The sequence below is a fragment of the Bos grunniens genome, chromosome X (genome assembly GCF_055505025.1).
Source record: "Bos grunniens cultivar Pamir isolate PY7600 chromosome X, Bosgru_T2T1.0, whole genome shotgun sequence".
Lineage (NCBI taxonomy): Eukaryota > Metazoa > Chordata > Mammalia > Artiodactyla > Bovidae > Bos > Bos grunniens.
The window spans coordinates 106,830,433-106,854,405 of NC_141194.1; the positions used below are offsets into that span (position 1 = coordinate 106,830,433).

The 23,973-nt window shown below is 46.7% G+C and overlaps 1 protein-coding gene across 1 annotated transcript; it reads left to right on the forward strand.

The window, feature by feature from the left end:
* Positions 1-21,654: 21,654 nt before the first annotated feature.
* Positions 21,655-23,677, forward strand: LOC147341079 (uncharacterized). Its single transcript, XM_086385880.1, has 3 exons — positions 21,655-22,574; positions 23,041-23,166; positions 23,366-23,677. The coding sequence occupies exons 1-3, from the start codon at positions 21,775-21,777 to the stop codon at positions 23,502-23,504; spliced, it is 1,065 nt and encodes a 354-aa protein (XP_086242006.1). The 5' UTR covers positions 21,655-21,774; the 3' UTR covers positions 23,505-23,677.
* Positions 23,678-23,973: the final 296 nt, after the last annotated feature.

Here is a 23,973-nt window from a genome sequence, read left to right on the forward strand (position 1 = left end):
GTGATTAGTGTGGATGGTGCCTTAACCGTATCTCCACCAGCAGCCTTGCGGTGCCTTTCGCATCGCATGCGCAGGCGGGCTATGCCTGCCACCTCCTGACTCGACCTACTGAACTGCAGTGGCCGGTTCGGAGGGACCTCTACGTTCATGGCCGCATGTTGGTTCTGTAAGTTCTAAAGGGGGCCGGGGTGAGGGAGGGGGTGGTGGGTGGTGACCAGTCTTGGCCCAGGAAGAGCCATAATGGAGGGTTAAGCCTAGAGTAGAAGTGTGATTCTCTGGGCTTGTAGGTGTGCAGGGACAGAGGGAGGACATGCTCCTCTTCTTCCTTCTCACCGGGAACTTGAATTTCATTATCGCTCCCTTTTAGCCGTTTGACTGCTGAAGACAATGCCCTGCTTGAGACAGCCGTCGCCTTCTTTCTGGAGAAGCTTTCCCTGGTGAGGTGGACCTTGCAGCACTTTGTGCACCCCCTTTTTGCCTAGGCTCAGCACAGAAGAGGGCTTTAAACCTTGCCCATGTGCCCTAGCCTCAAGTGTCTTTCCCGAAGGCATTTCTTTCTGCAGTAGTTTGAGCAGGCTTCACCTTGTGCCTGTGGTGCTATCTGGGGGCTCAGGGTCCACATATTTTTTGGTGATTATTAACTGAAGAAAATAAAACTGAGCTACTGTGCTGTCTCTGACTTTAGTTTTAGCTTGTTCACTTCCTAATACTGCATTCATCATCCGGGTGGAGGGGAGGTTCTGAGATCCAGATATTCAAGGAGTACAATATAGGTGAAGACAATGTAAGAAGTGGGAGAATAAGGTACTGCCATTCAGTATTCATTTTGAAATATATTGTCGTTTTATAGTTACATTTATATACTAAGATATAATACCAGAACGTTTTTATTATGGTTCAGTCTCTAACTAGTGTCCAACTCTTTGCAAACCAGGACTGTAGCAAACCAGGCTCTGTGTCCCGACTGTCTCCTGGAGTTTGCTTAAGTTCATGTCCATTGAATGGGTTATGCTGTCAAACCATCTCATCCTCTGTCCTCCCATTCTCCTTTTGCCTTCAATCTCTCCCAACATCAGGGTCTTTTCCAGCGAGTCAGCTTTTTGCATCTGCTGGCCAAAGTGTTGAAGCGTCAGCTTTAGCGTCAGTCCTTCCAATGCGAATTCAGGACTGATTTCCTTTAGGATTGACTGGTTTGATCTTGCAGTCCGAGGCACTCTCAAGAGTATCCTTATATCCTGAAACCATGTCAAACTCACTAATTAATTGTAATAGCTCTTTTGTAGATCCCATTGACCTTTCTACATAGACAATCATTTTGTCTGTAAATAAAGTCACATTTATTTCTTCCTTTCCAATTAATGCATTTTAACTCATATTTGTTAAAATGAAATCTCCAAAACTTTGTCCACCTGATGTGAAGAGCCAACTCATTGCAAAGACCCAGATGATGGGAGAGATTGAAGGCAGGAGGAGAAGGGAATGACAGAAGGTGAGATGGTTGGGTGGCATCATGACTCCACAGATACGAGTTTGAGCAAGTTCTGGGAGATGGTGAAGGACAGGGAAGCCTGGCAAGATGTAGTCCGTGTGGTCGCAAAGAGTTAGACTCTATTGAGTGACTGAGCAACAACACACTGATTTCTGTTATAATGGATTGGAGTTTCCTGCTTCTTTGCCTCCTGGTATTTTTACATTGGATGCCAAGCATTATCAAATTTCCCTTGCATGCTTGATATTTTTCTATTCCTAAACTTATTCTTGAGCTTTATTCTGGAATCCTGTTAAGATGCTTGGAAACAGTTTGATCTTTTTGGGTCTTACTTTTTAAGATTGGCTCTGTAGGACCAGATCTTAGTGTAGGATGAACTTAATTAACTGAAATCGTCCATGTCTGAGAAGGCTATAGCTGGAAACAAGGACTCTTTTTAAAAATTTTTTTATGAAAATTATTTATTTTGGGGTGTGGCACCTCTTGTTAACTCTGTGCAGGTTTTCTGTGCTTGAAGCCATCAGGGGCTACTCTCTAATTGCTGAACTCAGGCTTCTCATGCGGAGCCTTCTCTCGTTGAGGAGCAGGGACTCTAGATCGGGGTGAGCTCAGTAGATGTGGCACACCGGCTTAGTTGCACTGGGCATGTGGGATCTTCCTGGCCCAGGGATCGAACCCATGTGGCCCGCATTGGCAGGCAGATTGTTAACCACTGGGTCCGCCAGGGAAGCCAAAACAAGGAGTCCTATACAGAATGAGAGTGAGTTTATGTTTGTGTATGTGTTAGGAAGTGCTGTAATTTCATTATTTTACATGTAGCTGTCCAGTTTTCCCAGCACCATTTTTGTAGAAATTGATGAGCTGATTTCTTCAGTGTGTATGCCCAGCAGTGGGATTGCTGGATCATAAGGCAGTTCTATTTCCAGTTTTTTAAGGAATCTCCACACTGTTCTCCATAGTGGCTGTACTAGGTTGCATTCCCACCAACAGTGTAAGAGGGTTCCCTTTTCTCCACACCCTCTCCAGCATTTATTATTTGTAGACTTTTGGATCGCAGCCATTCTGACTGGTGTGAAATGGTACCTCATAGTGGTTTTGATTTGCATTTCTCTGATAATGAGTGATGTTGAGCATCTTTTCATGTGTTTGTTAGCCATCTGTATGTCTTCTTTGGAGAAATGTCTATTTAGTTCTTTGGCCCATTTTTTGATTGGGTCGTTTATTTTTCTGGAGTTGAGCTGTAGGAGTTGCTTGTATATTTTTGAGATTAGTTGTTTGTCGGTTGCTTCATTTGCTATTATTTTCTCCCATTCTGAAGGCTGTCTTTTCACCTTGCTAATAGTTTCCTTTGATGTGCAGAAGCTTTTAAGGTTAATTAGGTCCCATTTGTTTATTTTTGCTTTTATTTCGAATATTCTGGGAGGTGGGTCATAGAGGATCCTGCTGTGATGTATGTCAGAGAGTGTTTTGCCTATGTTCTCCTCTAGGAGTTTTATAGTTTCTGGTCTTACGTTTAGATCTTTAATCCATTTTGAGTTTATTTTTGTGTATGGTGTTAGAAAGTGGTCCAGTTTCATTCTTTTACAAGTGGTTGACCAGATTTCCCAGCACCACTTGTTAAAGAGATTGTCTTTAATCCATTGTATATTCTTGCCTCCTTTGTCAAAGATAAGGTGTCCATATGTGCGTGGATTTATCTCTGGGCTTTCTATTTTATTCCATTGATCAATATTTCTGTCTTTGTGCCAGTACCATACTGTCTTGATAACTGTGGCTTTGTAGTAGAGCCTGAAGTCAGATAGGTTGATTCCTTGATTTCTTAAACAAATATTTTCTTTCTTTCTTTCGCCCCATCGGGCCTTATTTGGGGAATGTGGAGAATCATTGTGTCATGCGGGATCTTTTATTGCAGTGCACAGACACTCAAGTCGTGATGCCAAGGCTCAGTAGTTACCCCACTGCATGTAGGATCTTAGCTCCCTGACCAGAGATCGAAGTGATGTGCCCCTCATTGTGAGGCAGGTTCTTTCTTAAAAGATTCATTTGTTTGTTTATGTAATTTTGTCTGGGCTGGGTCTTTGCTGCTGCACACATGGGGTTTTTCTGGTTGTGGTGAGTGGGGGCTACGTTCCAGTTGTAGCAGATAAACTTCTCATTGGGGTGACTTCGCTTGTTGCAGAGCACAGGCTCTAGGCACTCTGGCTTCAGTAGTTGGCAGCTGTTGGGCTCTAGAGCATAGGCTCAGCCATTGTGGTGCTTGGGCTTAGCGGCCTTTTAGCTTGTGGGATCTTACCAGAGCAGAGATCAAACCCATGTTCCCTGAATTGGCAGGTTGAGTGTCATCCACTGGACAACCAGAGTGGTCCCTGAGAAGCTGATACTGAAATTTATGTAAGAACAGAAGCCCAATGATGGCCCAAAGAATTGTGACTATACACAGATAAAAAGACTAAGACAGTCTAATTTCATAGCTTACTGTACATGTCCAGCACTGGAGCTGTGGATCCATGGGACAAGACTGACAATCCGGAAGCATTTCCAACTGTTAAGTTTAATCAGGTCCCACTTGTTTACTTTTGTCTTTATTTCTGTTACTCTAGGAAATGGGCCATAGTGGATCTTGGTTTGATTTATGTCATAGAGTGTTCTGCCTGTGTTTTCCTCTAAGAGTTTTATAGTAGTTTCTAGTCTTCCATTTAGGTCTGTAATCCATTTTGCATTTATCTTTATGTATGCTGTTTGGAAGTGTTCTAATTTCATTCTTTTACATGTAGCTGTCCAGTTTTCCCAACACCATTTATTGAACCAGCTGTCTTTGTTCCATTGTACATTCTTGCCTCCTTTGTCAAAAATAAGGTACTGGGGCGGTCCTAAAATGATGGAGGAATAGGACTGGGAGACCACTTTCTCCCCCACCACAAATTCATCAAAAGATCATTTGAATGCTGAAGAACTTCCATGAAACAACTTCTGCACACTGGCGGAGAACACCAGGCTCCCAGAAAGGAATCCCATTCTCTTCAAAAGGAGGTAGGACAAAATATAACAGACAAAAAGAGAGGCAAAACAGTTAGGGACAGAGACAGTCCTAGGGAGGGATTCATGAAGGAGGAGAAGTTTCCAAACAGCTGGAAACCCTCTCACCTGCGGATCTGTGGGGAGTTTGGAATCTCAGAGGGCAACATAACTGGGAGAAAGAACAAAAATCCCCACAGAATAGGCGCCTAACCACAACTCCCAGTGGAAAAGGAGCCCAGATGCTTTTGTCTGCCACGAGCGAGCAGGAGCTGGATAGGGAGGTGTGGGTTCCATGCTTAGGGTAAGGACCAGGCCTGAATGCCCTGAGGACAATCTGCGGGAGCTATCATGAAATAGCAACCCCAACTGTGGGATAGCCACAGAGAAAAAAAGAGAGAGAGAGAACTTTCCAGCAAAAGGCTCTAACCCAAGGTACAGCCTGGCCCTGGCCACTCAGAGAACAAAGGACTGAGCGAATAACAAAGGAGAGCTGGCTGGCTGCGGGATGGCCCCTCGCCCACCAGAGGCAGAGAGGCAGGCGTGTGACAGCCGTAGCCAGAAGGCGAGGGGCCATCTCAGCCGCAGAGATGGCATCCTCCACCAAACTGTGAGCAGGCTCCCAGTTGCTAACCATGTCTTCCTGGGATCCTGGACGGTTGACATCTGCCCGGAGGGTCACAGCCTGAGATCAGCTTCCTAGACAAGACCTAGGCACACCTGAGATGGTGCCTTCCCAGTGCACCCGGGAAACCAAGCAGCCAGACCAGGGAGGTGATTAAGATGCACGGTCCACCTGGGACTGTGCGCTCGCCAAGCACCTGGCTGGCTGAGGTGCTCAGACCTGGGAAGGGCACAAAACTCACGCCCAGCCAAGTCTGTGCCCTTGTGCAGTACCCAAGAACCTGAACCTGAGCAGCTCAGCTCTGTGAGGTGCATGAAACACAGGGTCTGCTTTGGACAGTTCCCCTGCAGAGCAACTTGGAGCCTAAGCAGTGTAGACCGGGAAAGCACATGCCGTGGTGAGCTGGGGCTAACCCAGTGTGGTCCATACACTGCGAGCACTCCCCACACACGCCAGTGATGTTTGTTTGCTGTGTTTCTCCCTCCCCTCAACACAACTGAACAAATGAGCCTAAATAAGTGACCCCCTGCCCCCTTGTGTGAGGTCAGAAATTAGACACTGAAGAGACTTGCAAACAAAGGAAGCCAAAATAAACAAAGAAGAGGGAACCACTCTGGAACTGACAGGAGCAACAAATTAAAACCCTGTAGTTAGCATTGACTAAGTATTGGAAGGGGCCTATAGACCTTGAGAAGAAGTATAAGCTGGAACAAGGAACTATCTGAAACGGAACTGACCCCACATTGCCCTCAACAGCTCCAGAGAAATTCCAAGATATATTTTTACTATTATCATTTTTTATAATAATAACACCCATAATTTATAGAATTTCTGCACTTGACATATTTTATATATTTGGAATCCACAAAAATAGCCTTACATCTTTGAATTGCTCTTATTTTTAAGTTCTTTATTACTCCTTTAATTTTCATTTTTGCAACCTACTATTACCTTACCAAAACAAGACCCTATTTTTAAAGCAAATTTCATATATATATCTTTTATAATATTTGTGATTGATTTTGTTTCATGTTTTTAATATTGTATTTTTGAGAGTCTAAATTCTACTCTAGATTTTTCATCTTTGATTTTTTGTATTTGTTATCAATTTTGTACCTTTAAGAATCTAATATTCAGTGTCCATTTCACTTAGGGGTGTGATTACTGGCTTGATTGCTCTCTCCTCTTTTGGCTCTCCCCTTTCTCCCCCAGGTCACCTCTATCTCCTCCCTCCACCTTCTCTTCTCTACTTAACTCTGTGAATCTCTCTGGGTGTTCCAGGCTGTGGAGAACACCTAGGGAACTGATTACTGGCTAGACTGGGCTCTCCCACTTTGACTCCCTTTCTTCTCCTCCTGGTCACCTCTATCTCCCTCCTCCCTCTTCTCTTCTCTGTGTAACTCTGTGAACCTCTCTGGGTGCTCCAGATAGTGGAGAGCACATGGGCAAAGAATATTAGGAAAAGCAAAGAAAGGAATAAATGTAGAAAAAAAATAATTAAAAAAAAATAAAATTTAAAAAATATAAAAGGAAAAATAAAGTAAAATTCCACAGAAGTGAAACAGCCCAATGTAGAGGCACAGGTTTATAACAACAATAAAAACTGTTACTGAGGAAAACAAAACAAAAAAAACAACTTCAAAAGTTTAATTAGATTTCATAGTGTCAATAAAATAGACAACTACAACACAGGGTGAAAACAAAAGGGAAAAAAATGAAAAAATATGCAAAAGAGTCTACAGAGCAAGTGAAAACACAAGAATAATGTTTTTCTTGAATCAATGCTCAGAGTCCTTTCCCTCACTGGGAATCACAATCCACCTCACCTCCCTAGGATGCCCTCCAAAACTGTGCTGATCTCTGGACCTGTTGTGGGGCCAGCTCAGATTCTACTCTGGCCCTACTGTTTGTTCTTGTGTGTTCTTGTGTGAATCTGTGTGTTCTTGCCTCCAATGTCCACAGCTATCAGAACCAGTGAGTTTTGTTTTGTGGGAGCTCTCAATGTTGTTTATATATTCCATAGACATAGAGTCTGCCTAGCTGATTGTGTGGATTTAATCTGCAGCTTGTACAGCTTACTGGAAGGTTTTAGGTCTTCTTGCTTAGACACACTGCCCCCGGCTTTCCATTACGCTTTTATTTTCACCTCTGCATGTGGAAACCAGTATTGCCCAATATGCTCCAGTATTCTTTCCTGGAGAAAACCCCTGACAGAGAAGCCTGACAGGCCACAGCCTACAGGGTCGCAAAGAGTTGGGCACGGCCAAAGTGACCCTGTGTGCATAGACGCAAGATTTTTTTGCCTGGGGCACCTCTGCCCCAGGGACAGTTAAGTGTGAAGGTGGTGCAGCTGCTTGGCTTGCGGGGACCGTGTCAGCACAAAGTGTGCAGGTACACAAACTGCCTCCACCCCAAGAGTTACGGACCTCAATTCATTTCAGTCGCTCAGTCATGTCTGACTATTTGTGACCCCATGGACAGCAGCATGCCAGGCTTCCCTGTCTATCACCAACTCCTGGAGCTTACTCAACTTCATGTCCATCGAGTCAATGATGCCATCCAACCATCTCATCCTCTTTCATTGCCTTCTCCTCCCGCCTTCAATCTTTTCCAACATCAGGGACTTTTCCAATGAATTAGTTCTTCACATTAGGTGGCCAAGTACTGGAGATTCAGCTTCAGCATCAGTCCTTCCAGTGAATATTCAGGACTGATTTCCTTGAGGATTGGCTGGTTTGATCTCCTAGCAGGCCAAGGGACTCTCAAGAGTCTTCTCCAACACCACAGTTCAAAAACATTAATTCTTCGGCGCTAAGCTTTCCTTACGGTCCAACTCTCACATCCATACATGACTACTGGAAAAACCACAGCTTTGACTAGACAGACATTTGCTGGCAAAATAACGTCTCTGCTTTTTAATACACTCTCTGGGTTGGTCGTAACTTTTCTTCCAAGGAGCAAGCCTCTTTTAATTTCATGGGTGCAGTCACCATCTGCAGTGATTTTGAAGCCCCAAAACCTTAGGTCTCTCACTGTTTCCATTGCTTCTCCATGTATTTGCCAAGAAGTGATGGGACCAGATGCCGCAATCTTTGTTTTCTGAATGTTGAGTTTTAAGCCACCTTTTTCTTTTTTTTTCTTTTTATTTTTTAATTAATTTTATTTTATTTTTAAACTTTACATAATTGTATTAGTTTTGCCAAATATCAAAATGAATCCGCCACAGGTATACATGTGTTCCCCATCCTGAACCCTCCTCCCTCCTCCCTCCCCATACCATCCCTCTGGGTCGTCCCAGTGCACTAGCCCCAAGCATCCATATCGTGCATCGAACCTGGACTGGCAACTCGTTTCATACATGATATTTTACATGTTTCAATGCCATTCTCCCAAATCTCCCCACCCTCTCCCTCTCCCACAGAGTCCATAAGACTGTTCTATACATCAGTGTCTCTTTTGCTGTCGCGTACACGGGGTTATTGTTACCATCTTTCTAAATTCCATATATATGCGTTAGTATACTATATTGGTGTTTTTCTTTCTGGCTTACTTCACTCTGTATAATAGGCTCCAGTTTCATCCACCTCATTAGAACTGATTCAAATATATTCTTTTTAATGGCTGAGTAATACTCCATTGTGTATATGTACCATAGCTTTCTTATCCATTCATCTGCTGATGGACATCTAGGTTGCTTCCATGTCCTGGCTACTATAAACAGTGCTGCGATGAACATTGGGGTACACGTGTGTTTTTCCCTTCTGGTTTCCTCAGTGTGTATGCCCAGCAGTGGGACTGCTGGCTCATAAGGCAGTTCTATTTCCAGTTTTTAAAGGAATCTCCACACTGTTCTCCATAGTGGCTGTACTAGTTTTCAAATCTCCTCTTTCACTTTCATCAAGAGGCTCTTTAGTTCTTCTTCAGTTTCTGCCATAGGGGTGGGGACATCTACGTATCTGATGTTATTCATATTTCTCCCAGCAATCTTGATTGCAGCTTGTGCTTCATCCAGCCCAGCATTTTGTGTGATGTACACTGCATATAAGTTAAACAAGCAGGGTGACAATGTACAGTCTTGATATACTGCTTTCCCTATTTGGAAACAGTCTGTTGTTCCATGTCCAATTCCAACTGTTGCTTCTTGGCTGGCATATAGATTTCTAAGGGGACAGATCAGATGGTCTGATATTCCCATCTCTTGAAGAATTTTCCACAATTTGCTGTGACCACAGAGTCAAAGACTTTAGTGTAGTCAATAAAGCAGAAGTAGATGTTTTTCTGGAACTCTCTTGCTATTTAATTTCATACTGTTCATGGGGTTCTCAAGGCAAGAAAACTGAAGTGGTTTTCCATTCCCTTCTCCAGAATTCCCTTCTCCTTACTCTAACAGAAGCAGAAGATATTAAGAAGAAGTGGCAAAAATACAGAGAAGACTTGTACAGGAAAAGAGCTTCATGACCCAGATAATCACGATGCTCTGATCACTCACCTAGAGGCAGATCCTGGAATGTGAAGTCAACTGGGCCTTAGGAAGCATCACAACAAACAAAGCTAGGGAAGGTGATGGAATTCCAGTTGAGCTATTTCAAATCCTGAAAGATGATGCTGGGAAAGTGCCGCATTCAATATGCCAGCAAATTTGGAAAACTCAGCAGTGGCCACAGGGCTGGAAAAGGTCAGTTTTCATTCCAATCCCAAAGAAAGGCAATGCCAAAGAATGCTCAAAATACCGCACAATTGCTCTCAACTCACACACTAGTAAAGTAATGTTCAAAATTCTGCAAACCAGGCTTCAGCATTACGTGAACCATGAACTTCCAGATGTTCAAGCTGGTTTTAGGAAAGGCAGAAGAACCAGAGATTAAATTGCCAACATCCACTGAATCATGAAAAAAGCAAGAGAGTTCCAGAAAAAACATCTATTTCTGCTTTATTGACTACACCAAAGCCTTTGACTGTGTGGATCACAATAAACTGTGGAAAATTCTGAAAGAGATGGGAATACCAGACCACCTGACCTGCCTCTTGAGAAACCTATGCAGGTCAGGAAGCAACAGTTAGAACTGGACATGGAACGACAGACTGGTTCCAAATAGGAAAAGGAGCACGTCAAGGCTGCATATTGTCACCCTGCTTATTTAACTTCTATGCAGAGTACATCATGGGAAACGCTGGGCTGGAAGAAGCACAAGCTGGAATCGAGACTGCCGGGAGAAATATCAATAACCTCAGATATGCAGATGACACCACCCTTATGGCAAAAAGTGAAGAGGACCTAAAAAGCCTCTTGATGAAAGTCAAAGAGGAGAGTGAGAAAGTTGGCTTAAAGCTCAACATTCAGAAAACTAAGATCATGGCATCTGGTCCCATCACTTCATGGCAGATAGATGGGGAAACAGTGGAAACAGTGGCAGACTTTATTTTTGGGGGGCTCCAAAATCACTGCAGATGGTGACTGCAGCCATGAAATTAAAAGACATTTACTCCTTGGAAGAAAAGTTATGACCAACCTAGATAGCATATTGAAAAGCAGAGATATTACTTTGCCAACAAAGGTCCATCTAGTCAAGGCTATGGTTTTTCCAGTGGTCATGTATGGATGTGAGAGTTGGACTGTGAAGAAAGATGAGCACTGAAGAATTGATGCTTTTGAACTGTGGTGTTGGAGAAGACTCTTGAGCGTCCCTTGGACTGCAAGGAGATCCAACCAGTCCATCCTAAAGGAGATCAGTTCTGGGTGTTCATTGGAAGGACTGATGCTGAAGCTGAAACTCCAGTACTTTGGCCACCTCATGCGAAGAGTTGACTCATTGGAAAAGACCCTTATGCTGGAAGGGATAGGGGGCAGGAGGAGAAGGGGACTACAGAGAATGAGATGGCTGGATGGCATCACCGACTCGATGGACATGAGTCTGAGTAAACTCTGGCAGTTGATGATGGACAGGGAGGCCTGGCGTGCTGTGACTCTTGGGGTCGCAAAGAGTCGGACATGACTGAGTGACTGAACTGAATTGAACTGAACTGAACTTGCTTTTTCAATGATCCAACAGATATTGGCAATTTGATCTCTGGTTCCTCTGCCTGTTCTAAATGTAGCTTGAACCTCTGGAAGTTCACATTTCACATACTCTTGAAGCCTCAGTTGGAGAATTTTGAGCATTACTTTGCTAGAGTGTGAGACAAGTGCAGTTGTGGGGTAGTTTGAGCATCCTTTAGCATTGCCTTTCTTTGGGATTCGAATGAAAACTGACCGTTTCCAGTCCAGTGGTCATGGCACAGTTTTGCAAATTTCTTTGGAGATCCAATTTTGCTGCCATATTGAGTGCAGCACTTTCACAGCATCATCTTTGAGGATTAGAAATAGCTCAACTGGAGTTCTATCACTTCCACTAGCTTTGTTCTTAGTGATGCTTCCTAAGGCCCATTTGACTTCGCATGCCAGGATGTCTGGCTCTAGGTGAGTGATCATACCCTCATGGTTATCTGGGTCATGAAGACCTTTTTTGTATTCTTGCCACCTCTTCTTAATATCTTCTGCTTCTCTTAGATCCATATTACTTCTGTTCTTTATTGTGCCCATCTTTTCATGGAATGTTCCCTTGGTATCTCTAATTTTCTTGAAGTGATCTCTAGGCATTCCCATTCCATTGTTTTCTTCTATGTCTTAGCATTGATCGATGAAGAAAGGTTTTTATATCTCCTTGTTATTATTTGGAACTCTGCATTCAAATGGGTACTATAGATTTCCATTTCACCTTTGCCTTTAGCTTCTCTTCTTTTCTCAGCTATTTGTAAGGCCTCCGCAGACAACCATTTTGCCTTTTTGCATTTCTTTTTCTTGGGGATGGTCTTGATCACTGCCTCCTGTACAATGTCACAAACCTCTGCCCATAGATGTCAGGCACTCTGTCTATCAGATCTAATGCCTTGAATCTATTTGTCACTGCCACTGTATTATCATAAGGGATTTGATTTTGGTCATACCTGAATGGTCTAGTAGTTTCCCCTACTTTCTTCAATTGAAGTCTAAATTTGGCAATTAGGAGTTCATGATCTGAGCCACAGTCAGCTCCCAGTCTTGTTTTTGCTGACTTTATAGTGCTTCTCCATCACTGGCTACAACGAATATAATCAATCTGATTTTAGTATTGACCATCTGGTGATGTCCATGTGTAGAGTCTTCTCCTGTGTTGTTGGAAGAGGGTGTTTGCTATGTGACCAGTGGGTTCTCTTTGAAAAACTCTGTTAGCCTTTGCCCTGCTTCATTTTGTGCTCCAAAGCCAAATTTCCCTGTTACTCCAGTATCTCTTGACTTCCTACTTTTGCATTCCAGTCCCATATAATGTAAAGGAATCTTTTTTGGGGTGTTAGTTCTAGAAGGTCTTGTAGGTCTTCATAGAGCTGTTCAACTTCAGCTTCTTCAGCATTGCTGGTTGGGGCATGGTTATGTCATTACTGGTCATGGCCCTATCTGAGTCTTTTTGTGGGCCTCTTGTATCTGACGATCAGAAGATCTCTTTGGCCAGTCTTTCTCTGTAGCTCTGCCCATTTAAGCAGTTAGAGGGCTCCCTTGCCTGGGGTCCTTCTTGTTGTTTCACACATCAGGCACTTAAAGGGTCCCCCTGGATGGGCTCGTACTCTATAGATCAGCACATTAGGCACGTAAAAGGGGACCCTGGGTGGGGTCCTACTCTGCAGTTCAGTGCATCAGGCATTTGATGGGTGAGCTTCTCTATTATTCATCTCTGGATGCTGGCGGGTGGGGAGAGAAAGGCTATGGTTACCTGTGACTCAGCAGTATCACCTTGCTTCCGTGGCTGCTCGACTTTCTCCACAGGCATTTCCCACCACAGACTCCTCCCTCACATCCCCTCTATCCATCTCTCCACAGTCAACAGCAGCCCTCGCCCAGGGATTGTTCCACAATCCCTAAATTCCAGCTTGCAGCCGCTGTGCCTTCCAGGGGACCTGTGTCCCTGTCCGGGCTATCTATGGTGGCAGCAAAGACTGTCTGATTCTCATTGCATTTAGGCTGCCACACAGATCAGCTGTTTCACTCCCAGCCTTAAATGTTTCTCCTCTGTATCAGACAATTGCCCCGATGTGGGTATCGGACCCCTTCTTCAGTTCTCCCACCCACTGAGTTCAGTTCTAGTCCTACAAATACTCCTGTTTTTCCCACTGGTTCGTTCTTCCTCCCGAGTTTTGTGAGGTTCCATATATTCTTTCCCACTGATCAGGTACTCCTGTCAGCTCTCAGCTGGTGTTCTGCATGCACTTCTGGGTCTCAAGGTGTATTTCTGATGTATCCATGGTGAGACATGTACTCCATATCTACCTATTCCTCCACCATCTTGTTCTCCCGCAGTTTTTTGTTTCTTGATAGTCTCTCCAGACTAGACTGTAACCTGCATGGAGACCAGAAATGGTGTCCAACAAAAAATGTTCCTTGAATTACCGAATAGATAAAACTATTATAGAAAAATACAAGAAAATGGCTTTGTGAGCTAAGAGTAGGGAAGTACTTCCTAAACATTGTTTTAAGCCCATAACAGATTAATATCAAGAATATACAAATATTTTTAATATCCTATTATCATCAAGAAACTAAGGGCAATTGCAATTTATAGAAATGGGCGAAGGACATGAATAGGCTAGTTATAGAAGATAAAAACCCCCAAAGTTGCAGGATACGGTAGGAATGGAGATGGTAGCAGCCATAGCAGGGAGCATCCTGGCATGACTGAATCCAGTGAAGCCTGCACATCCCTGAACTCCAGAATTTATGCCCTGGGAAACTGTGACAAGTCCCCTCAGTGGGGTGTATGAGGGTGCCCTCACGGTGTCGTCTGTGGAGGCAGGAGTAAATACCCTAGATCCTTGCATGAGATATTCTTTGGGCTTTCCTCCCACATGTCTGACCAGAGTGTCCACACTTACTCTCTGCATTCTCATGTGATTCTGGATCTGCCTTGACACAGTTTGTCCCCAGGAATGATGGTGGAAACACATCAATATCTGCTAAACTTACAACTGAAACTGTAACGTCTGCTCGTGGCTCCCCCTTTGCAGCACCCACAGGAAGACTGGGACAGAGAGCTCATTTGGTCACCTATAAGCAACTGCGAGGCTTTATTTTCCACTTGGTTTTCATACAGGATCCCTTAGCCCAGCTCTGCCCTGCTTTTTACTTAGAGAGGCTGGCCCGCTCTCCTCCCCTCCTGTTGATTTTATTGATTAATTTTTGCATGTGTTGGGTCCTCTTCCTTCCTTCCTTCCAGGCTTTCTCTACTTGTAAGAAGGGGGGCTAAATTCTCATTTTTGTGCACAGGCTTCTCACTGTGGTCACTTTGCTTATTGCAGAACATGGGCTCTAGAGCACAGGCTCAGTAGGTATGGGGCATGGGCTCAGTTGCTCCGTGGCATGTTGAATCTTCCCAGACCGGGCATCAGAGCAATGTCCCTTGTATTGGCAGGTGTATTGCTGACCACTGAACCCCCAGGGAAGTCCTACACATGTATCATCTTGCTCTGCCCTGAACTGTAACCACTCTAACCTCTGCTTTCTCCTGGATTAAACATATATGTGTATATGTGTGTGTGTGGGCTCAATCGTGTCTGACTTTTGTGACCCATGGAGTGGAACCCGCCAGGCTCCCTGTCCATGGGATTTTCCAGGCAAGAATATTGGAGTGAGTTCCCATTTCCTTCTCCAAGGGATCTTCCCCACCAAGGGGTTGAACCTGTGTCTGTTGTGTCTCCCGCCTTGGCAGTCTGATCCTTTACCACTAGCAGCACCTTTCTTTTGAAAGTCTGAAAGAAAGTGTGTGGCTTTATAAGCTGGACCACCTGAATCATTTCCCCTACAAGGAGTTCACTGACACCAGTCACTCACGCCTGCAGCATGTCCCTTACAACTCCTTTCACATAGGTCCAGCTTAGCATCAGCAGCCTTTGACACAACCCCCTTGCATGTGTTTCAACCTAAATACCAGCTTTATTACTGGTGAAACTTATTGGGAAGAACGTGGCTTTGGCAGCTGTTGTTATTGTTCAGTCTCCCAGTGGTATCTGACTATTTGCAACCCCATGGACTGCAGCTTGCCAGGCCTCTCTTTCCCTCACTGTCCCCCAGAGTTTGCCCAAGTTCGTGTTCATTGCATCTCTGATGCCATCCAGCCATCTCATCCTCTGACATCCTCTTCTCCTTCTGCCCTCAGACTTTCCCAGCACCAGGGACTCTGCCAGTTCTGTCCTCCCTCTGCCACCCTCTCCTCTCTGGTGCGCTGCCTGCTTGCTCCAACAGCCTCTGCTCTGTGATTCCCCCTCGACACCCAGGGAGCTGGCTGGACATAGCCTGGGCAGTCTGTATAGACAGCAAGCTGGGGAAGCTGCACAGCTCATCTCTTAAGTGTCTCAGCTCCCAGAGATCACTGCTGATCCTCCCTGGCCTGATGCCCACTTTTATCACAGCCTGAGCTTCATATATTTTGGGCGCTTTTAAGAGGATCTTTGAAGCCAGTGGCAGGGCAGAGCCTTTGCTGTTCCTCCATATGTGTGAACAGAGTCTGCTGTGACAGAACCCGGAGAGCTCTGCCTCCATGCACTGGAGGGAGGCAGGTGTTGCTTCTGGGGATGGTGGCAATGGTCCTGGGCGTGACAGTGATGGAGTCTCTCACCCGCCAGCACCCAGCAGCACTAGTGGCTACAGTGATCCTTCCTTTCAAAATGTAAGCCATCTGTTCAGTTCCCTTCACTGGATTTATTCTCACTCAGAGTATAAGCCAGAGGTCCTTATAATGACCAGATAGGACCCACGTGCTCATCTGTGAACCCCCACTGCCTCTGTACCTCCTCTGCTGTGCTCACTCTTGCTCACTCCATGCCGACCACACTGGCCTCTTGGCTGCACCCTCAACATTTCCAGGTTTTCTGAGGAATTAGTGCTTTTGCATAGTCTGTTCTCCCTGCCTTGACTATGCTCTCAAATATAGCTCCTGGCCACCTCCGTCATCTCCGAGTCTGCACAGGTCTCACCTTCTCCCCTGACTTCCTCCTGCATCCACCCTCCCCACAGCCTGGTGGGCAGTCAGTCTGCTTCATCCTGTTCTTTCCCACATTGCTCATCACTTTCTGTAATACACTATAATTTACAAATTTGTTTTACTTCCAGCCTCTTCCCAATAGAGATACTCGCTATTCTGACTTCTATCACCATAGAGTATGAAAATGAATTAAAAGTCATGTTGAAGACCAAAGTAAAGGAAATATTAAAATTTCAAGACAGATATGAAACAATTAGGTTGTGTTCTTTTCCGTGTAATAAACAGATGCTAAAACTTATTCAAATAAGTGGTTTTTACCGTGAAACACAGACCATGAGAACACAGTGCAGGACAGAAGCCAAATGAAGGGACACATCCCATGGATTTGCCTCCCTTCCCCACTGAGGTCTCCCAGGAAGCAATGTCCGTGTGTGGTGCCAAGCGGGATCAGGTTCACAATCAGAATTGTGGAGTTCCAGTGACTGGAAGCCTTGATTGGAAAGGCCACCCTGTCCCTTAGGCCTTCCAGCACCCCATCTGCCATCAGTGAGGTGCCCATGTGGTAGCGTCTGTCTCAGGTCTGCTCTCTCCCATCGGGACCCCTGCTCCAGCCTGCACAGTGCCACTCTGTCTCAGAAAATAAAAACTAATAAAAAAAAAAAACAACAAATGGCACAATTAAAATAAAGAAATATTAATAAATGCAATTTAAGATCAAAGAAAATAAAGTAAAAGGTGGAAACTTAAGGAGGTGCCTGGTGGATTAGAGGGGCCAGAGCTCAAAGAGCCTGGGGCTCAGGTTAGGTTTCCTGGCCCTTGCTTCTTAGGTTAGCTTTGTGGGCCAAAATACCCTTCCTTAGATTGGGGGTTGGTCTGAAGTGTCAGGAAAAACCATTCACAGTAATCAGCCTGGTCTTTGACCAGGGTGAGGAAGTTCACGTGGCTTCCCCTCCTTTTTCTCAGCACCAGGATTCCCCTTGGCTGTAGGGTCTGTGCCTTTGCCTGGTTCCCCCAAACCCAAGCCCCAGCTACTCTGGTTGTCTCTGCCTTACATCATGGCCTAGAGACACTGCTGACCCAGCACCCAGGGCCGCTGGGAGCACCAGCTGTGGGGAAAAGAGAGGTGAGGACACAAGTGACCCCTACTGTGGGGAGGCAGGCTGGGTACTCTTGCCTTCTAATGTCAGTACCAAAGGTCACCTTATCTGTGGTATCTGGCAGGGCCGTTGATTTTACTGTCAACTATGGAAGCTAGTTTCTGACCCAGAAAAAAGACGTGGTTTGGCTGATCAGATGCAGTGCTTGTTCCAGCCACCTGCTGAACCGCTTGCAGTGAAGTAACATGGATGTGGGGCATTCCATGTGAGTCAAGTTAGGCCTGTTGTACTTGAAAACATCAGCAAAGTCTATTTTCAACACTCAGCCTTCAAAACATGTTCTGAGTTTTTATCAGAGGTCATTACATAAAACAAATACGAGGACACTTAGGTTATGATTCTTCCTTATAACTTTTATTAATGCCAGAAGTGAAATAGTAAAAACACAGTGAATTTTTCAAAATGGCATGATTTTGTCACATTCTCTGGCTCCAGGGCTTGGGACTTCAACATCTTTTCCTGGGGACACAATCCAACCCACAGCCACCCTCCACCACCTCCCACTTCGCTCCGAGCACAAGCCCACAGCATGTCCCCTGAGGCCTCCACATCCAGTCCTTGTCAGCTCTCGGCCCCCTGTCCTGCTGCTCTCCTCTTCACCTACTCTGCTCTGGCCACACTGGTCTCCTCACACTCCCAAACCTCCCTCAAGTCCTCACTCAGTCTCTGTTTCAAACTGAAGCCGACCCCAGCCACCTGGTTGAAAATGGAAAACCACTCCTCCAGTGCCCCTTCTCTTTTTTCTTGTTGCACTTCAGGCCAGAGTTCTCACCACCTTCCCATAGGCTACATAGTGTAGTTCTTTTCTTGTTTCTTAGCAGTCCTTCCTGGCTGGACTGGAACCTCTACGGAGGCCTGGAAAGGTGTCCAGTCAAAATTGTTCCTTGAGTTACCCAATAAATAAAGCTGCTATAGAAAATGTAAGTAAATATCCTTGTGAGCTAGGAGTAGGGAAGTACTTCCTAAACATTGTTTTAAGCCCATAACAGATCAAATCAAGAATATACTGATATTTTTGATATCCTGCTTATCATCAAGAATATAACTACAATTCTGATTTGTGCAAATGGGCAAAGGATACAAACAGGCCTTAAAGAAAGTGTGTGGCTTTACAAATTGGACCACCTGAATAACTTCTTCCAGAAGGAGTTCACTGACACCATCCACTCACGCCTGCTTGGAGTCCTTTTCCACTCCTTTCAAACTGGTCCAGCTTAGCATCTGCAGCCTTTGACACATCCCCCTTGCATGTGTTTCAACCTAAATATCAGCTTTATTACTGATGAAACTGATTGGGAAGAACGTGGCTTGGCCATCTGAGCCAAGTCAAGTTGCTGACTTCCCCCAGCCTGGCTGAGACATGGGGATGGCCACCCTCAGGGAAACATGGGCCCCGAGGATTGCTCCACCTTCCCAGGCTGCTGCATCCCATGGTAAGCTTCATTTCCTGTCACACTCTGACATGTGTGACAGACCCATTTTCTTCCATACATATTATCTCTCAGATTTGCTTTCTCATACTGAGTCAGATTATCTGTCACACACACTCTTTCTGTAATATTCCTGTGTCACTCTATAATGCTCTTTCCATCACATTTTTTCTCTCTCACACCTGATCTCTCCTAGACTCTATCTCTGACACTTTGTGTGCCACACACTCATGCTGTCATGGTATCTGTGAGAGAGTTAACTCAGTCAGGTTGCTAGGGAGACAAAGGCTTTTAAGGAGGAGGTGAACACTCTTTCTTTTTCACATTCTTTTTCCTTAGACATGGAGGCCTGGCAGGCAGCAGAATCTCTTGCTCAAGAACATGCTTTGTTTGAGCTCAGAACCTGTGTTATGGGAGAAGGTCTGGGTAAAACTTCCATGGCCTTGAGCTCTGGGTTAACCCATTTCTTCTGGTGAATATCCTGGTGAATATCCTGCTGATGTCATCCTCGGATATATGTTATGGGAAAGAGTCTGGGCAAAATTTTCATAGCCTTGAGTTATCCTTTTCTCTATACGCATCCTTTTTCTCTGTGCCCAAGCCACGCTCTTCCCAATCAGTTTCATCAGTAATAGAGCTGATATATAGGTTGAAACACAAGCAAGGAGGATGTGTCAAAGGCTGCAGATGGTAAGCTGGACCTGTTTGAAAGGAGTGAGAAAGGACTCCCAGCAGGCGTGAGTGAATGGTGTCAGAAAAGTATATAATGCTGTGCTTAAACTAGCAAACTGGGTACTCTTTCTACCCTGTTCTGATATCGATCTTAGAAGCTTTTTCTATAACATTCACTTGAATTAAATTTCTACTACACAAAGCTCTGAGTGACTGAACCTGCGTCTCTTGCTTCTGGAATTAAATGTTTTCCTTTGGAGACCATGGATCTGGAGGCACCGTTCACCATTCACTGTACACATTAAGTTATCATCTATCAATCTGGGGGCTCGCTACCTCTATACTATCATCTGCATCTTAGTCTCTTCCCATCACATTCTGTTCTTTGAAATTCCTGTCCCAATCACACATTCCCTCTGTCACACTCACTCAAAACCATGCACCTGTCACAGTGGTAAACTCTCTGAGAAACTCATTCTATCATAGTGCCTTTCCTTCATACTTCTGTCACTCTCTCGTCACACACAGTACTTGTCACTGGCATTATCATTTTCCTTTGCAGATCTCACCATTCAGACCCAAGTTAAGTCCCGTGCCTGATGGAGCTCTATGGTCATCATAGTTTTGAGAAATGCAGGAACCAAAACGCACAAGACTTTGAGCCGCTGGTGTTGGGGAGAGAGTGGGTGTGTGTGATTTGTGTGGAGGAGACCTGCATCATGGGAGACAGGATACCGACATGGCAATACTGTCTGAAAACTGACTTGATGGATGAACACATGGAAAGCACATGAAACAGTGCATGGGCTGCAGCAAGTGTTAGCTATCACTACAGATGAAGAGCACAGGTACAGATGTGGAGTGGGCAGAGGGAGGACGCTGGTGGGTCATGTGGCTTAGTCCCTTGCCCTCTAGGCCATCATAGTCTAGTGAGCCCCCTTCTACAGCACGACTATCCTTACAAATGTCCCCCCAACCTGACAGTGGGCCCCTGAGGGAGAGATGTGTCCAGGTTCCCCGCTGGGGTCCTCTAAGCCACAGAGCAGGGAACAGACACAGGCATTAGACAGGATCTACCCACACCCTAAAACTGACTTGGAGCCAGACTGGAGAGAAACTGGGTAGGTGTGAAGGTGGACAGGGATGCCCCACCCCTGGGCAGCCACTGCCCGGTCCTCTCTCCCTGCACTGGGGGTGGGCAAAGGCTGCTGGCCTTGGATTTGAGAGCTGAGCGGACTCTCCAGCCAGGGGGTGGGGCTCAGGGACGGGAGAGGGCAAGAGACTGGGCAGTGTCCAGGGGAACATTGCTCTTCCCCCAGTCCTTGAGCGTCTCAGGTTCCTCCGGTGCTTCTGAGGGGTCCCTGCATTCTGTGTGCCTGGAGCCCCAGGCAGCCCAGCCCCATGCCATCCCCAGTGAGTGCAACAGCAGTCCCCGCTTCCCTCCCCCAAGCAGGCAGGCACAGCAGGCTCCGCATCCCTGGTATCATGCCTCCAGGGCCGGGCCACCTCAGTCCCATGTGAAGGCACCTGTGTAAGCACAGAAGCAGACACATATGCCCATGTGAATGCATCTCAACCATGCTCTCTTTGACACACACATGTACACAGGGACACACCCATGTGCATGCACCTGACCACACACTCTCTTGCAACCAAACATACATGCCCATGTGCAAGCACCTCCACACACAGACACATGCACACGCCTATGTGCTGGAATCTGTGTATGTGCTCTCTCTCTGAAACACACCCACGCACACGCCGATGGGCAGGCAGCTATGTAAGGGTACTCTGTCGAGCACACACACAGATACACACATTCACATGCGTATGTGCGTGAATCTGTGCACGTGCTGTCTCTTACAAACACACCCATACAGATGCCCATCTGCATGCACCTGCCCCTGCGCTCATGCACACAGACGCACATACACGCACGTGAGCTATGTGTGAGACGCCAGAGGGACAGACCAGCCCTGACCCAGGGGTGCCCGACTCACTTCTGGGAGTCGATGACAGGGGCCTGCGCTCAGCAGGATGGTCACCTGTGAGCGACGCCAGGCTGGCTGCAGCACAGACATGGAGGTGCACAGGGACCAGGGCTTACTTGGGGTTTGCAAGCTTGGAGTGGCAACGGTCAGGTTCCCTGAAGAGTGGGGCAAGGTCTGTTTGAGCATGGGCACTGAGGAGCTGTCCCCACACTAAAGGGTGGCTGCTGCTAAGTCGTTTCAGTCGTGGCCGACTCTGTGCAACCCCATAGACGGCAGCCCACCAGACCCCCCGTCCCTGGGATTCTCCAGGCAAGAACACTGGAGTGGGTTGCCATTTCCTTCTCCAATGCATGAAAGTGAAAAGGGAAAGTGAAGTCGCTCAGTCGTGTCCGACTCTTAGCGACCCCATGGACTGCAGCCCACCAGGCTCCTCCGTCCATGGGATTCTCCGGGCAAGAGTACTGGAGTGGGGTGCCATTGCCCTGGAGCACCACCATTTACCAGGTTTCCAGGCCCGAGGCAGGGCTGACACAGAGAGCCCAGACCACGTGGGTATGTGTGTCTGCGCATGCGCGTTGGGGCTACACGGCACGCTAACGCGGGAAGTTTCAGCAGGGGGCACCCATTGCCTGAGAGCCTGCAGTCATCACGGGAACCGATGGTTGGTGGGAACCAATCGTGAGGCAGGACCAGAGTGTGTGTGCGCAGGCGCTCTGCCCGTGCTGAGTTTCAGGTCACAGTACAGAGCTGGGATCTGTAGGGACGGTTCAGTCTTTCCTGACGCGGAGGGAGGGGGAGAGGGTTTCAAGATGGAGTCCGAGGCACATGGTGGAGGAGCCATGAGGGCAGCCGATGAAGACGCAGGTGCCGTGGCCTCTGCAGCGGGTACAGCACATGGCGGCCAAGGTGTGCCGGGTGGTGCTGCTGGCCACAATGGCCCTGGCATCCCAGCTGGCCCTGGAGACGCCGTCAGTCGAGACGTCCCTGCCGGCTCCGGTGACATGGCTGATCCCAGAGGCCCCAGCGCTGCAGGAGAGTCAGGTGGCGCAGCCGCTGCCATTCCGCGGATCCCAGGGCCACCCAACGCACCAGGGCCTGGTGGAGACACTGCACCCGGAGCCAGAGTTCTGAGTAACCGAGTCTTCCAGTTGTATCCTATTCCAGGAGCCCCGGTGGGCCAGGCGGCTGCGAGGGTTGGGGTGTGGGCTAGGGGTGGTTTGGAGGGTTGCAGGTTGCGGAGCCTAAAGTATAGGAAGAGGGTACTCTGGGAGGCTGGAGGGTATGGGTCAGGGGTGGTCTGGCTCTCAGTGCATGGTGGTGAGGAAAAACACCCTGAAGTGATCCAGAGGGTTGAGCGGTGATATGCAGGGAGTCCTGTGGTGGCCTTGTGGGAGAAGGTGGGTCTCCGTGAGCAGGGAGCCTGACATACAGGCAAAATGACGAGTGTGGATAGTGGTGAGGAAAAGCAATCTGAAGGGAACTAGAGGGTCGGGCGGTGATATGCAGGGTGTTTGGCGGCGGCCATGAGGGAGAAGGCGGGTCTCCTCGAGCCCAGGGAGCCTGAAATACAGCCAAAATGACTGGTGTGGATGGTGCCTTAACCGTATTTCCACCAGCAGCTTCGGCATACCTTTCTCATCATACGCGGAGGCGGACAACGCGCGCCGCATCCTGACTCGACTTACTCAACTGCAATGGCCGGTTCAGAGGGAGCTCTACATTAATGGCCACATGTTGGTTCTGTGAGTTCTAAAGGGGGCCGGGGCGAGGGAGGGAGTGGTGGGTGGTGACCAGTCTAGGCGCAGGAGGAGCCATAATGGTGGGTTAAGCCTAGAGGAGAAGTGTGGTGCTCTGGGCTTCGTCAGTGAGCGGGGACAGAGGGAGGACATGCTCCTCTTCCTCCTCAGCGGGAACATGAATTTCATTTTCCCTCCCTTTTAGCCGATTGACTGCTGAAGACCATGCCCTGCTCCAGATGGCCATCCACTTCTGTCTGGAGCAGGCTTCCCTGGTGATGTGGATCTTGCAGAACTTCGTGCCCCACCTTTTTCCTCAGTCTCAGCACAGAAGAGAGCCTTAAAACTAGCCTATGTGCCCTAGTCTCAAATGTTATTCCCAAGAGCATTGCTTTCTGCAGTAGTTTGATCGGGCTTCATCTTGTGCCTGTGCTGCTGCTTGTGGGCTCAAGGTCCACATAGTTTGTTTGGGGATTGTGAACTGCAGAAAATAAAAGTGAGCTGTCTCTGACTTTAATTTTAGCTTGTTCACTTCCTAATGTTGCATTCATCTTCTGGTTGGAGGGAAGGTTCTCAGATCCAGATATCCAAGGAGTACAGCCCAAGTGAAGACGATGTATGTAAGAAGTGGGAGAATAAGAAAGTTGTTTATTGCCATTCAGTATTGATTTTTAAATATTTTGTCAGTTCTATAGTTACATTTATATACTAAGATATAGTGCCAGAACATTGCTGTTCAGTCTCTAACTAGTGCCCAACTCTTTGCAACCCCATAGACTGTAGCACACGAGGCTCTGTGTCCCTGCTTTCTCC

What these genes read in the sequence shown, in the direction of transcription:
- LOC147341079 (XM_086385880.1), top strand. Translation starts at nt 21,775, where the DNA reads ATGAAAGTGAAAAGGGAAAGTGAAGTCGCTCAGTCGTGTCCGACTCTT. An exon ending in AGTAACCGAGTCTTCCAGTT is followed by an intron (nt 22,575 to 23,040) that starts GTATCCTATTCC and finishes TATTTCCACCAG; the next exon opens with CAGCTTCGGCATACCTTTCT. An exon ending in AATGGCCACATGTTGGTTCT is followed by an intron (nt 23,167 to 23,365) that starts GTGAGTTCTAAA and finishes CCTCCCTTTTAG; the next exon opens with CCGATTGACTGCTGAAGACC.